The following is a 15,234-nucleotide window of genomic DNA, read 5'->3' as shown; positions in this document are numbered from 1 at the left end:
ACAAATCTCTGGGCGTTTGTATGTTTTATTATATTTTGTCTGTGTACATAAAAGTTAAAATCTGCTTTACTGTGATGTGTGGTTTAGTTTTTCGCATTTTCACACGTTGTAATGTTATGTTTCAAATCTTGCCAATTTGTTTACAATGACTGCATAGATATATGCATTTTCTGTTTTATAGAGCTCATTTAAAGTATGTTAGCAATGCTTTCTTAGTTTTATAATTAGTTAAAGTTTATTACAACTCTATGACCACTGGTTACCAAAACCAAATTGCTGGTAATAAAGCTAAAGTGATCCACATCCCGCTTCTTAAATTTTTCTCCTTACTAGGGTCATTTTCATGACTAACAATTAACTTCTCTGGCCATCAAAATTTTAGATTAGGCAGCACTTTACAAGTATCCCAGAGTGCTTTGGTTGAAACTAAAGTTCATCTCATTGCATTTTTCCAGCCTGCTACCAATATATCCTTTTCCAGATGAGGATTCACCCCATGACAAATGCAAACTTAGTTTCATAAAGAATTTCAAATACTACTTCATTATCTCACAGTAATTAAATACCATGTTGATCAAAACTCAAAAATAAAAATAATTGTTGAAATTTCTCATTGTTACCTCTAAGAATGTAGCTTGAGAAATTGAATAGTTTTGTGACCATGTTGAGCATGTCCATGCTAACTTTGTTTTGGAAATTTGAATGAAAGATGAAATATTAAGCTGCAACTGAGTTTCCATTTTGCCAAAAGCAATAAGTTTGTGCTTTCTTCATTATACCAATTTCAGACCTAAAGGTATTTTCTGTAGTTTTCCTTAACTGTTGAATTCAATAATGTAATACTGTACATCATTGTTTTCAAACCGAATCTAGCTGCAAGTTTCCCTTGTGTTCTGTCCTTTTGACATATATTTCTTCATCATACAATGCCATAAATTAAATGTAATAATTAATGTGAATTACTACTATTCCTGAATTTTTGTGAAGAAAGAGAATACTTTTACTCTGGCTATGTAGACATAGATCAACAGAAAGGATTTGTTCTTGAAGATAGCTGTATTAGTCTGGCTAATCAGCTCTAAGCATGATTTATTAGCCATTAAAGATGGTTTTTACAGCTTTAGAAAAATCATTCAGTTTATTTAAATGCACGAGTTTTGAAAAATTATGGTGTGCTAATAAAACATTTGTAAACTTGTTATGTTCTCTATGTGTTGATGGTGCTATTTTCTTTCTGTATAGAATTATTTGTTAATGTTTTTCCCTCAGTAACAAAAAAGTTGTTTTGCCATGCAGCATCCAAATTTTGTGATTTTGTTCCATATCATTTATGTAGTTAAATTTTTATTGCTCAGTAGATGTATTTGGAATGTTATTGTATGAAATGTTTATTTGTCATTGCTTTTTCAGTTATTGTTGATTCCATGCTAGACTGTTTATTTCCAAGTGTCTGTAATATTAAGTTGATTGTACTCAACCATTGTGTATACGAAATGCCAGTGGACTTAGAGTTGTAGATGTTGATCATTAGGAAGTACTATCTTGGTTCTCCCAATTACATGAACAATGCACAAAAAACACATTGGGTGTTATCCATTGTTTGGAGCCTGGGTAGTTAGTTTTCTTCCTTTTTAGTCCCAATTGGCAGCTTATATGTTGTTTGTATATATTTATCTTCAAAAGATATTTTCCAAGAAATTTTAATGTGAATTTATAAGACTTGAATGAGAAATCAACAGAGTATATATTGTGTAGACTAAGAAGTGAGAAAGAGAAAATTACCATGACCAGCTAAGTCTTGGGTATCATGTACATAACGTATGAGGATACCCACTTACTTTTACACATTTTTATCGTCCAAATTATTTAAGTACAACCCATGACAATCTGTCATAAGCTTTCTGTTCCAATTGGTTTTCATATCAATATAGTCTCTCGGCTGCATCATAGGGATAATAGGTGCCAAATCGAATTTTAGGTTTCAAAACTTCTGCGGTTTGTTTTTTATAAAGATTGACTCTTAGTTCTTACTGAAATATTATTTTACTTTAAGAGCAGCTTTAATTTTTTTTTTTGTTGAGTTAAAAATTTTAAGTACATAACAAGTAATAGTGGTGCCCTCAAACACGTCTGCTATAAGAATAATTTAATCTTCAGTCATCCAAGCTCTTCCTCATTGTTCTGTGAGCCACAAAGACTTTAAAAAAACTGATGATTATAACAATAAAAAAAAAACATCTTGTAGACCCAGTGGCATTTAATCACCTTTCCTCCTGACATAATAGTATTACATCCAATCCAAACAATATTGCCTGGTTTCTAATACATCTAGTTTAGGCAAAGGGAAATAAATCCATACTTATCACTTGGTCAATTCTCTTTTTCATGACAAACTTTCAAAAGTTCCACAAATGCTTTGCCTACAATCAGACTTTGTGAAATTGATTCTTTCATAACATCGTCAAATTCATGAAACTTAACCCTAGCGTTAGCTGAAAAATTGATTTCACGCACACTTCTTCGAAACACATGGTCATCAGGGGTTGATTCTTCCTTTCCTTCAACGACAGAGGAGAGCATGCTCAAAGGAGAGACTATTTCATTTCCAACAACTAAATTGAAATGACGTGGAGGTGCAGTACCTCTCATTTCAAAAACCTTTTGATTTACATCTGCAGAAAAGAGAAGGATATAGGAGAAATGAATTAATAAGGATATACCAAACTTATTAGGGAGTTTGGGAAGAGTAGTTAGAGTACCTTCAAAAGAATTCTTTGCACACAAAATACACATTACAGCTCCGTACAATCTACATTGAATAACAACTTGTTCTCTAGAAGGTATGTTGTATGCAAGAAATACATCATCATTCGGAAGAGAATTCCATATCTTAGTCACCTAAAAAGACAAAATATTATTCAAAATAAAATCTATAGCAGATCTAAAGTTAACAATTTAAAACTTTAAATTATTAGTTGAACAGGATACCAAAAGTACTTACACAAGCAAATAGTGGTAAATTAGTCACGTCTATGACATTCCAATCAACCAAGTTCTGAGACTTCCAATTACTTCCTTGACATTCTAGAACTACAAAACTGACAACCTGATCACTAACTGTGAGAGCGGTAAATTTTGTAATAGCCTGCAAGAGGGGGCGGAAAAAAAGGTATGTATTTTGGAAACGCAAACCAGAATGACAAAATTAGACAACAGCTGACTTACGCTGGGATCCTCAATTACAGGGCTTATTGAATTTTTTAAGCTTTTTAATTTACGATCCAATCTAATTCCTCTTTTTTTTACTAGTTTCTTTTCAGATTCTATATCAGGTTGGTCAGCTGACTCCAAAATTGCATAACACAATTTTACAGCATTTTTTGAACTTAGATCATATTTTTCTAATAAATCATTTATGTCTTCTAAAGGGCCAATTTCTGAGAATGATGTAAAAACTCGTTTAGGAATTGGAATTCCTTTAGGTCTGAGAAAAGAGAAGAAATTTCATTAAACCTTCAATAACAAGGTATTCATTAATCAATCTGTACAAAAAGGCTACATCAGCAATGGAACATTAGCATGTTTGCTGGGGGTAGGTTCTTTTAGACACCCCCACAGGAAGACCCCCCTATTTTAAAAAATATTTATTTTTTAAATAATAAAATATTTAAAAATATTAAAATGACTTGCTGGAGTGCAGGGGAAATTTTCATACCAGCTCTGACAGCGCCCTTAGCTAGTCGCATGCCCTACGGGATGACTTTAAAAACTGCTATTCTAATGTGGTCTGCTTTGTTTAAATACACATACTGATGCATGATTATTTCTGGCCCCTAGCTTCTCTCTCTCTCTCCTTTTCGTTTGCTTTGCTGCTACTTGTCCTTAATAATTAGCCACCTCACGCTGTTGCTTTGATGCTCATTTCATCTCCTCTAGTACTCACAACAAAGTTGTGTCATTTTTATCCTACATGGATGTTGTAAATCCCATGAATGAACGAAACAGTACTTAAGACAGACTCAACATGTCATGTGTCATAAGAACTGAATAAGAGAAGCTTCGAAGCAACAGCTTGAAACAGCAGGACAAATTCACACTTGTGTGTCCAGCAAAGTCAAAGTGATGTAAGCTTCATCGAGCAGTATCAAAATCCTCTTTCTAAATAAAACAAAGCAACCCAATGCAGAAGAGCAGTTGTTTAAGTCATCCTGCAGGGCGTAGGACCAGCTGAGAGCGGTCGGAGTTGGTATGAAAATTTGCTCTGCACTCCAGCAAGTAGTTTTAATATTTTTTAATATTTTATTATTTAAAAAATAATATTTTGAAAGATGTTTTTAAAAATAATAAAATATTAGGGGGAGTCTTCCTGTAGGGGGTCTACAAGAAGTTTCCCTATGCTGGCGACAAGAGTAGTGACCTAATAAATGGTCCACTAATCCTTTGGCCTCTTAATTTTACTTGACAGTGATATATTTAAAATAAAATTGAATAACAAGTGGACTTACTTTTGTTCCCTCTGAAGAATCTCATTGACGGAGTTTATGATTTTCTTTTGGTCATCTTCAGGGAAAAGCGTCCTCAGTCTCAACGATCTCGTAACATTAAAGTTTCTTGAGATGATGTTTAAATTCTACATACACACACAAAATAAATATTGATAAATTGATAAATAGTGATAAAATTTTGTAATTTTGTATTAGGTATTAATGTACATACTGTTTGTTCCCCATAAATATTTATTATTTTCCGACATAGAGCACCAACGGGTGGTGCCCTCAAACACGTCTGCTATAAGAATAAATACGTTTTGTTAAAAGATAAAGGAAATAATAAAAGCATTAAGTAGCTCTCTTAAAGACTTAAACAACGAAGTGAGAATTTGCAGCACTTTTTTGATTTCCTTGTGTCGGCTGCACCATGGGTTTTGATAGGTTAATTCCAACTAACGAATGTTGCAAACGACTCGCAACGATTTACTCACCACAGAGTGAAGAAAGGATATGTTAGCGCGAGAAAACATTATATTCCCTACGAATAATAGCACTGATAAACCTAACCTGATTGAAACAAAAAAGGTAAAAGAACAATTTTAACCGAGACAAGCTCAAATTCAAAACAAAACGTACAGATCATTGACTCCATGTTTACACTAGACAGCATAGCCAACATCGAAAGAAAACTAACACTAAAAAAATATACTTAAAAAACAAGGGGATCAGAAACAAAAGTCAAGAAACGGGAGAGAGAAAAAGGGGTTCTAATGAAAATACACTTGTAAGAATTTAACAAAAAAGTGGTTTTGTTTTTTGAGGGCTGTTTTCGAAATCAGCTGTGGAGCAACAAATCCCCTCCTCCTCCCCCCCACTCCCCCCACCCTACACACACTCACACTGCCAAAAAGTGCTTTGGTGGTGTAGTAGTAGTACTAGTGGTAATGTTCGAGCCGAGCCGAGAAGCGGACGGAAGAGGATACTTTGTTGGAATTCACACTCTCTTAGGGGTTAATCTCGGCGCCAAACAAATTCTCAACCTCAGTAAGTATCTCGTTGACGACTTTCTCTACCCATTTCGTGGTACTGTGGTCAATATTGCTGAAATGAAGATCTTTCTAACACAATGCCAACCGTAACCTTACTTTAGCGTCGGTGGCGGATAGTGCTGCCACCTACAGGATTATTTTGGAATGTCAAAGCGAGTCTTTCCTAGATTGTTGTTGTTGATCGGGAGTGTTTTGCTGTGTTGTGTTTTTGTCTTGTTATATATTTTGTTGAATGATGTTCGATTTCGTGGACACTTCTATACTACATGATCTACAGAGTAACTCACCATTGGAGTACAATACTGAAACTGCACAGTTTCAAAATGATAATGGTCTTTATTAAATTCAAAGCTCAAAGGGAATATTCTAATTGTTGGATCTTAGAAAATTATTAAATTCAAGGAGAATGTTTTAATCGTTGGATCTTGTGAAATTATTTCGCATTTAAACTAAAAGGCCGTATCTTTTAATGTAAAATCCCGTGCATCTTACGTTTTTGAGTCTGTACCCTTGGGGATGATTGTGGACAGCCCCCAGGGCACAAATATTTTTTTTGTTTTTGACCTACTTATGTGTGGATAAAACTCAACAGTGGTGGTGGTGGTCTACCGGCACCGGCCTACCGCCAACGCGCTTCGCGCATGCGCCGGTACATCGACCACCTATCTCCGATCGTCTTTTTGGGGGACTGTTCAGCAATCATGAGGTGTTTTTTTTCTTCCCTCATATTTGGTGGCATTGTTGCCTTTCCCCATCGACGCGGCGTTTTACTACCATTTAATTACTAAAATTGTCTGAAATCACTCTTTGAGCCCTAAAAATCAGTCGATGTCGCCCTGATTGTTGTCTTCGATGTGGATATTCGCATGCGGGTTTGCCTACCCGCCTCATCCGTTAGGTGCCATGGCCCTTAGGGTAGGCAAACCCGCCACACTGTTTTGTTGTGTTCGCACATTCGGGAAAGTCTGGGAAAAGTCAGTCAAGAAATCAGGGAAAGTTCGGGGCGGTCGGGGAAATCGGTCGCCCTGCTGTCAAGGAAAATGTAAAAATTTATGGGGCGGGGGGTGAAATACACGTGCAGATATTGTTGCCAAACGGAATGTTCAAGTATGGTCCGACCAGGTCGCGAATGAGCGCCGTTGGAATCCCTATGCTGCCTGTGCGTTTTCAGTCGCGACCTTGGTCTGAGGGTATAACATTTCTTGAACACGTTAGTTCTTAGGATAGTGTAAGCTCGGATTTGGTCAGCATCGAATAGATTGAGAGTCATTGTTTTGTGCTAGGGTTGTTACAGACCGTGAAAGTAATGGAAAGTCAGGAATTAAAAAATGGGTGAGGTACAGTCAGGGAAAGTCAGGAAAATTGAGAGAGCAGTCAGTAAAATTTCTCCGGTTGACTGCCTCCTCGCAAATGAATGAGTGAAAATGCGCAACATCATGACGCTCGACGGCACCCGCCGGGCCTTGCCGGCGCAACCAGTCGTCGCTTTTGTGCATACTCTTGTTTTCAGTGATATTTTCCCTCCGGTTGTTCGGGATACTGCCTACTTCCTTGTCTAAAAAGTCAGTAAAAATCGGGATTTTGGTCAGGGTAAAGTCAGTAAAATTGAAAATCCGGAACCTGTAACGACCATGCTTGATATAACATGGGAGCGTGAGCGTGAACACATTGTGGTCATGCTAATGTTAATTAAATACACTCGGGGGGGAGGGGTTACTTATTCCTGAAGCCTTTATATCTTCATACCCTTCAAATCAACGTCCGACATCAATGTCTCTTTGATGCCTAGTGATGCGTGTTTATTCTCATAAAAAAGTTACCCTGCTTAGCCTTAGTTACGGGCTTGTTTTGATGTAAAAGGAAAAGCCTAAACCATCCCGGTAAAGCTGAAATGATAAAGAATGCAGCTAGGGGAAAATGATAAAGAATGCAGGGGACAAGAAAACGAAAAATCACCATGGTGACTTCGCGGTTTTCTTCTTCTTCTTCTTCTTCTTCTTCTTCTTCTTCTTCTTCTTCTTCTTCTTCTTCTTCTCAGTTTAAACGGAATGGTTTATTTAGATTGGCTAACGTTTCGGGCTTTGACTCATCTTACAAGGTTTTCTGGTGGTATTGTCAGATTTTAAACTATACTTGTCAACAGCCGTCGACAAAATGTTTTAGCTAATTATTTGAAATTTCTCCAAATTTGTCGTTTGATTACTAACTTCACATGGCCAAATCTCCGGAACCGTAGCGACTATCATAACTCGGTACGTTTTGAACGAAATGAAATGCAGGGTCACGTGGTCGCGAAAACGGGTCCCGGAGGCAGGCTACGATGCTCACGATGATTTCGTTGCTTGTTGTCATTGAAAGTGCCCACTGGAAGATAATTTTTTGCAAAATCTGGGCGCTGTAGTCCAAACAGTTCCGGGGATATGTCCATGTAGAGATGAAAATTAGGTGATAAATAGGGATTTTGTCATTAAATTCGCACAAAACCTTGGGGATATGATGTAACAACCACAGTTTAAGTTCCAGGCGCGGATGAAGGGGGGGGGGCGATCGCCTCCCCCCCTGTCGTCTCTAGAGAGCCGCCTGAAAGGTAGGCAATTTGCACCAGAAAACCCCTGTAAGTAGGCAACCGACAGTGCATCGCCCCCCCCCCCCGGTCAACCGGACCTTAATCCGCCACTTTTAAGTTCCCTATGAAACGTTTCCTTTGAGAATGTCGCCACGGGAACGTGTCACCACCCAGCCAGCAATGACATGCCGTAACGACGTCATTTCAACGTCGTTGGTCAAACTAGAGGGCCAAAAAACGTCGAAACGATGAATGTTTTGACGAGTCGATGTCTATTCGATAAATTTCGATACGATGTTTCTGGCTGGGCATTATTGTGTTTATTCAAGCTCCGAACATGTTGTATTGATCTGGGGTAGACATATGATACGACTGTGAATTTCTATTGTAATTAGGAAAATGAACGTGCAGAGGGCAATGTTCAAACTATGGACCCGACTACTACACCCACTAGTACCGTACGACACAACAATATGCGGGTTTGCTTGCTCCCCGCTCACCCGTAAGGCTTTTTACGTCACGCTAGCTTTCTAAAGCTAAAATAAAAAGAAGTAGGGGCAAATAAGGCTGGACCAATCAGGAAAACCTTTATGATCTACCCGCCATTCCCTTCCTTTGTTAGGCGAAACACACTTTTCACCAGAAATTACACATTTTTCGTCCTATGATTCCCGCTCCCCAACAGAAAAACGTCTCAAAGATCGCACAGCTGTGCTACCTAGGTCATATTCAGGTGAACAATGACTCGTTTTCGGCCTATTTTAAGACCTGATATAGCCAGAGACGTTAAAACGATTTATCCGTGAAATTTTGCTGTTTATTGGTTGAGAATTGTATGTTGAAGTTCAAGAAAGGATTAAGATATACACATTAGAGGACCTGCACGTGTCCCGTGCGTATTAGGGTAGAACAAAAAATTTACAGAGGTGTCATTAAATTCTTTCTTTTAACATGATACTTCTAGTTATTCTACTATCAAGTGTTGTGATGCTCCAGAAGCAAGAAGATGGTAGCATGGGTGGCGCGATCTCATACAACACAAGAAAGCAAGAACCTGAAACCAAACCTTTTTATAGGACATTTAGCAAAGGTGCTGTGCTCATTCATTCCGAATGAGGTATTTTACGAATAAGAAGAACAGAAGGAATCCCGGCTTTTGGACCATAACAAGCCGCAGGTCGCTGGCGCATGACGTCACGATTTCTCGTGAACCTGATTCTTGTGGTTCTCAGCTTTAAAATGATGTAGAACAGTTATGACTTCTTTTCAGTATTAGCGAAGATACGCGAGAAACCGTGCGCTTGGTCATGGCTTTGCTATGGTCCGGGAGCAGACGTCGGCCGGGATTCCTCCTGTTCTTCTTATTCGCAAAATACCTCATTTCACCTTATTCGTCGAAAATGGAGTTTGATTAACAGGCGTTACTTGTTTTCTAGTACGAGGACGAAGCATACCGCTCAAGTAAGGAAATAAGATGGAGTCCCATTAGCCTTAGGCGAAGATGTCCGACCCTAGTAGCCCCCCTGCACATTGATAGTGGCCGAAATCCGTAATACAACGAGCCTAAACGGCAGACCAACTTTAAAAATCGATTTTCGGTCATTAAAAGTAAACGTTGACATCGATCTGTCAAGTTTTGTTCGAGGCTTATAAATTACTGGTTTATTTGCCCATTACTGAAAACTGCGTAGCATGTCGATCACTGCCGTGCCCGCGTGGCGGTATAGGAGACACTGCTGCTAGACACTGCAGCTGATCTAGCGCTGTGGTGCGGTTTTAGTCTGGCAGCCGAATCCGTGCCGTGCTGGCTCGCCAGGCGACGGACGGAGAAAGAGCCTCCTAGCGCCCCCCCCCCCCCTTCACTCCCCGCCAGCGCCGACGTGGTAGGGGGAGGGGGCCTGTGCTTGCCCATGGTCGCCCCTTCCCCGGGCGCTGCTGCGGAGCGATGGTCGACTGTCGCTTCAGGGGGTCGTCCGTAAATCGAAGCTGTATGCAATCGAGGAGCGAAAGATGTTTCACTCACCGCCTGACAATATCTGCCCCTCCTGCAGTTAGCATCCTGCTTTTGGTGGCTTTTTTAGACAGTCCCTTGTGGTCTGTCTCTACCCGAAGGTAAAAGTTTCCCGTTTTGATAAATTTTGCCGATTCTCGTTTTCCAGTTTTTGTGATATGTTGACATTCTTGCGAAACCCGTGGGCTGTGGGTACATACTGTACACGGAAAAAGAGAATTAGTCCTCACAACTAACAAATAAGCTAATTTTGGGATACCTAATCCCAAATTGGCCGTGGCAGCTGATGGTTGCCACTGACAAGAGCTAGTTGCCACAGCGAAGCTGTCGCTGCAGGAGCCAATCGGTTCTTTCTGACAACTAATTGGGTGTTACGCTGATAAATCGCGTGTTTCGCGAATTTCTTGTCTATCCCAAAATTTCCTAATTTATTAGTTGTGACAAGTGATTTTTTTCGTGTGGGTCTTCGTTGTTCTTGCCCTTTAGCTAGCCCCCTATCCAAGGCCTGCCCATTGTCGAGATAGTGCTCGGCAACCGGGGTCGGTGGTCGGTGGTAGTGATGAGGCGCGGCACGGGCGGCGCGGGCGCTGCAGGTTTGGACCTGAACCAAGCAACCCAGCCCACCGCCGGAGCCGAGCCGTGTCGAGCCGCGTCGGCCGCGCCGCCCGCTTCCCCCACTCAAGGCTTTTTGTGCTTCCTGTGTTATTCTCACTGCGCTGAGCGGCATAGGCTCTACGCTCTACCGATCTACTTCCGTTATTGCGTCATTCGACTGGTCGACGACTAAAGTGCTACCGCGGATGCTAGGCTACGGAGTAGACGTTGGAAGATATCATGTGTTAGACGTCTGACAGCGTGTTCGTTGCTAGGAGGCCATTGGATCGGACTGCGCCTGAACAACGTGAGTGATTTCGTCGGTATTTTCTTATCTAGTGGTGCCTGGCGAATCTACCTGTTATTCTTACCCGAATTAGATCTTGACTGTGAAGTTAAAAACGTTGAGCTATCTCGGAACAGTGCCAAAAATTTTTGGAAAAGAAGGAACTTTGTTGCAAGGTAACAGGTTTTTTGAGGTTAGGTTAGGTTGTCAACTATCCACCGCCTTCTAAGGGCTCACAAACAAATTACTGCAATTTGGGGGTAGGCTAGGGTGCGGCGTCCCTTTGATCTATTGTGCTCTCATATCAACAACCCCCCCCCCCCCCCTTTCCTCATGTAGCGTTTTTCCAGTGGGGGACCGAGGTACTTAAGCGCCTCAGAAGGGTACCCAGGAAACACGGGAACGCCTCAAAGAGGTCATTGACGTCAGTTTGAAGCCACAAAGCCACTTTGACGTCCTCGTGGCTTTTTTATGCTTCGTAAGGTACGTGGCCCCCGCTACTCTTATGTCACATTCCTATTCAAGGTATTTACTTTTAGCTCTAAGTATTTGAAATCCTTCAATGAACTAATGAGTTACGGGTGACTTCTGGTACAGAGGTAGGACTTGGTAGAAGTGTCCATCAAGCAATGAATGGTATAACGTAACTTATTTGTGTTGAAAATCTTGCAGCGGTGGCTTGGGCCAATCAGAAGTTAAAATTCAAATTAGTTCGTAGACATGAAATGTGTTATCCCCAAACTTTTCAATCAAATTTTAATAATTTTCTTCTATTTAACGCACACTATCCAAATTTCTAGAGTAATGTTTGATACTGAAGGTGTGTCCTTATGATCAATGAGTTTTGCTCATCGTATAACACTACCTTATTTCACTTCTTATAAAATAACCAGCATGCGTAGATAATGCGTCTATTCAAACCTAGTCACACAGTATCTATCCAAGAAACCAGTTCTCACTCTGTTATTCCTAATATACTGAGAGTAATTTAGACCTAGTAGAGACTTGGAAACTAGGATATTATGACCAAGTATAAAATCAACCTGAAAGGAAGCTGTTTCGTGACGTGTACTACAAACTAAAAGTTACACCTGTATATATTCTGTAACTATATAGTTAAACATTAACTTTGTTCTTTTTCTTGCTTTCATGCCTAAATATTGTTGTTATTCTGGTTCTCAAATCTAAATAAGGAGGAGAGTACATTGCTTATTATTAATTTGTGAGCAAGTTTTATCCCCCTGTAGCCTGGTTCTCTCAAGTCAAGTCAAAGTAACTGGGTCCGCAGGTTCGGGCGACCGGGAGGCCACGGTCGTGGTATAAAGCATTCCGGTGAATCTGAAATGCAGAAGAATGCATGGAACAAGAAAACGGAAGTCACCATGTAAAAGCATAGCGATTTCCGTTTTCTTCTCCCTCGCATTCTTCTGCATTTTACCTTTACCGGAATGCCTTATTGACCATAACTAACTAGTACAATAAGGCATTCCGGTAAAGCTAAAATGCAGAAGAATGCGAGGAAGAAGAAAACGGAAATCGCTATGCTTTTACATGGTGACTTCCGTTTTCTTGTTCCCTGCATTCTTCTGCATTTCAGATTCACCGGACTGCTTTATTGTCATGGGAACCCAAGTCTCGGATGGGGCGTCAGCAGAGTAAGTGAGAGCTCCCGGATTTTCTGACTTTCGGATCGGATTTCAGATGCTGTCAAGTGCCTAGTGTTTTGTTTACCTTTTATTCTGACAGAACACTAAAAGTTATGTGACTGCATCCGGTATCGACCCGCGTGTCCCTGCCCCTCACCTACAATTTTGTAGGCTGCAGGCTTGGGTCGGATGTGTCTACTGTACTGTTGCTCGACCCAACTGACCCATGCTGGTCCAGGCGGGCCCGTCAGACCTTACACCTCCTTCCCGCCGCTGGACCACTGGACCCGCACGAGTCCGCCTCTCAGAAAAATGGCAATTTAACAGCACAAATAATCCGTAGCGTGAGGCTGGGTCAGTCGGCCCAAACGGCGGCTCTACTGCACACCTTTCAGCACGTAGCCCTCCTCTCTCAACTTTTGTGGCCTGTATCGCCCGCCGCAGGACGCCCCCGATGGAAGCACCATACCATACCATGGAGTGGCAGGCCTAGGGCAAATTCATTGGCCTCGAAAACAAAACGCTGAGCTCTTCTTGCTGAGCACCGCGCGTGGTCTCGCTGGTAACCAAACCACTGTGTCGAGAACCGCCAGGGAACCGCCTGCTGCTGGGGTCGGGTGCTCCTGGCGCCTGGCGCGGCGGGCGGCAGCGGTAGAGCCAGGCAGAGCCCCCGCCTCGCCACAGCCGTGCGATGTAGGTGCGATTTCGCGGAGCGTGCACGCCAGGCCGAAGCTGCTGCTCCCGTCCCGCGGCCTCGACCCGAGACCCGAGTGGTCATAATCTTGAGCCCGCTGGCGAGGGTCGGTTCGGTAGGTTCGGTTAGCGGCCACGAGAGCGCGGGTGCAGAGGAGATATCCGATGTTCCCAGCTTGCCACGTTGCACGGTAAAAACAACGTCCCGGGTCCAAGCAGTCGGGTAAAACCGAGCTGTTGCTGTTTCTATGGGATTGTAATACAGGGACTGTTTGGTTTGACCCGAGTGCATCGTAAAATGCACTTTTAGCACTTTCTCATGTGAAAGAGTAAGGGTTTTAAGACAGTCCCCAAGACTGTCTCTACCTCAACGTGACCCCTCGCCCTATCCTTCGCTCTTTCCCCTTTAGAACAGCATGGGATCGAGTGTGCCGGCGGTGGTGGTGCTTGAACAGGCCACAGGCCAACGCTGCGCTCACTGTCGGCTTCGCGCCCCCCTCCCTACCTGTGTACTAGGTCTCTTGACCTGGGTCATATATGACGATGACCTGCTCTCAACCGGCCAGGGACGCTGGCAGGGACGCTGGGTGGGGCTTTGAGGGCTGGTCGGGGCAGCTGTCTCTTTCTTAGCCCTGTGCGGTGCGGGGGGCTAATTTTTAGCTGATGATACCTAATACAACCTTATACCTAAACATAACAGTATAGTTCTATACATGAGTAATGTAATTTGGAGTTTACTTCACTATCCCTTTCTTTTTCTTTTCTTCAATTTTCCTATTTTGCCCTGTATGATTGTTACGGGGGCACTTATGTCATCACCAGTGACCAGGGATCTCGCTTTGGATCTCGTAAGTCACGAATCTGACAAAACCGTTTTCCGTAGAGAAGTGGAAGGAAAAGAAATTTCCAACCTAAGCCTCAGTAGCTGACAAATAGTTGTGAAATTTACCTTCAGGTGAGCCAACGATCTGCCCCGCTTAACGCATTTTCTTAAGCTAAGCGTGGTTTGTCATCGGCGAAGAGCATTAACGATTCTTCTTTGAACGCTAGTTGGAATTTCAATGTCCGTTCTGCCTCCACTTCCAAAATTGACCGGTGGCCGCACTGGCGGTCTTCCGGTCGGTACAAACATCTGTTTGTGGCCCTCGGAGGCGGCCTAATATGTGTTTTGTGGTTTTCGACGCAAAATTCGAGCTCTCTGACACCTAAGCAACGATCAGGGGTCACATCTAATGAAATATTATAGTCCTTACTAGGTCATAAAGGTCGTTGTACCAACCGCAAGACCGCCAGTGTGGCCGCTGGGTGAAATGGTCAATTGGCGTACAACGAGTTGACGAGTTGGTACGAACTATGCGTGAGTTTGCGCATTTTTTCAAGAATTAAATGCAATTTTTTGCAATTTTTCGTGATTTTTTGCGTGTGAGACGCGAGTTGGGAGCGAGCAAGTGTTCAACGAGTTGGCTAGTGAGGGGCCCCTCGCGTTCTGCTCTGTCAAAAACATTTCTGTAATTTTACAGAAAAATGTGTTCTAAATTTTGGACCAGGAGGTGTTGTAAACTGTTTTTACAGCGCAGTTATGAAATTACAACATTTACACATTTATGTTTTCCAGATAGTGCTGTAAAACTACAGAATAGCTGGCTTTCAGGCTACAACATCGGTTGTAGAATCCATCCAGGCTCTGCTAATCGGATTTACAAATTAAGTCCGATCGCCGGAGGGGGCGATTTACTGTGTGTTGCCTATGTTCTGGAGTTTTAAAGGCCAAATTGCTCCGGGGGCGATTTGGGCCGACCAGAGGAGTCTCCAACTCGTATAATCAAAAGTACACGACCCTATAATCACGTCTATAATCAATAATCTTTTGTAATCTTTATCTATAATCTATTATCATTC

At 41.8% G+C, this 15,234-nt stretch overlaps 2 protein-coding genes across 6 annotated transcripts in view; one reads left to right on the top strand and one right to left on the bottom strand.

The window, feature by feature from the left end:
- Positions 1–2,239: 2,239 nt before the first annotated feature.
- LOC113209598 (uncharacterized) lies at positions 2,240–5,144 on the bottom strand. Its single transcript, XM_052272979.1, has 8 exons — positions 5,127–5,144; positions 4,982–5,057; positions 4,717–4,785; positions 4,506–4,630; positions 3,226–3,484; positions 3,002–3,145; positions 2,760–2,898; positions 2,240–2,672 (listed from the first exon to the last, which is right to left on the bottom strand). The coding sequence occupies exons 2-8, from the start codon at positions 5,018–5,020 to the stop codon at positions 2,371–2,373; spliced, it is 1,077 nt and encodes a 358-aa protein (XP_052128939.1). The 5' UTR covers positions 5,021–5,057; positions 5,127–5,144; the 3' UTR covers positions 2,240–2,370.
- Positions 5,145–5,396: 252 nt separating this feature from the next.
- The window catches only part of LOC113209593 (uncharacterized), a 29,291-nt gene continuing 19,453 nt past the window's right edge, over positions 5,397–15,234 (top strand). For 4 of the 5 annotated variants that reach the window (XM_052272976.1, XM_026427210.2, XM_052272975.1 and 1 more), the window contains exon 1: positions 5,397–5,534. The gene's annotated coding sequence lies outside the window, so the exon portion shown is untranslated. Of the gene's footprint in view, positions 5,535–10,850; positions 11,018–15,234 lie in introns of those variants that run through there. The other variant, XM_026427209.2, reaches the window with a different exon arrangement.

This window comes from Frankliniella occidentalis, unplaced genomic scaffold (assembly GCF_000697945.3).
Source record: "Frankliniella occidentalis isolate FOCC.00 unplaced genomic scaffold, Focc_3.1 Scaffold236, whole genome shotgun sequence".
Classification (NCBI taxonomy): Eukaryota; Metazoa; Arthropoda; class Insecta; order Thysanoptera; family Thripidae; genus Frankliniella; species Frankliniella occidentalis.
This window is presented reverse-complemented; position numbering and strand designations above follow the sequence as displayed.

Bases quoted from the DNA above. Each gene is read 5' to 3' on its own strand.
- LOC113209598 (XM_052272979.1), bottom strand. From the start codon at position 5,020: ATGTTTTCTCGCGCTAACATATCCTTTCTTCACTCTGTG. The intron at 4,631-4,716 runs GTATGTACATTA...GTGTGTATGTAG, and splicing joins ATATTTATGGGGAACAAACA to AATTTAAACATCATCTCAAG. The intron at 2,673-2,759 runs GTACTCTAACTA...TCTTTTCTGCAG, and splicing joins TGCAAAGAATTCTTTTGAAG to ATGTAAATCAAAAGGTTTTT.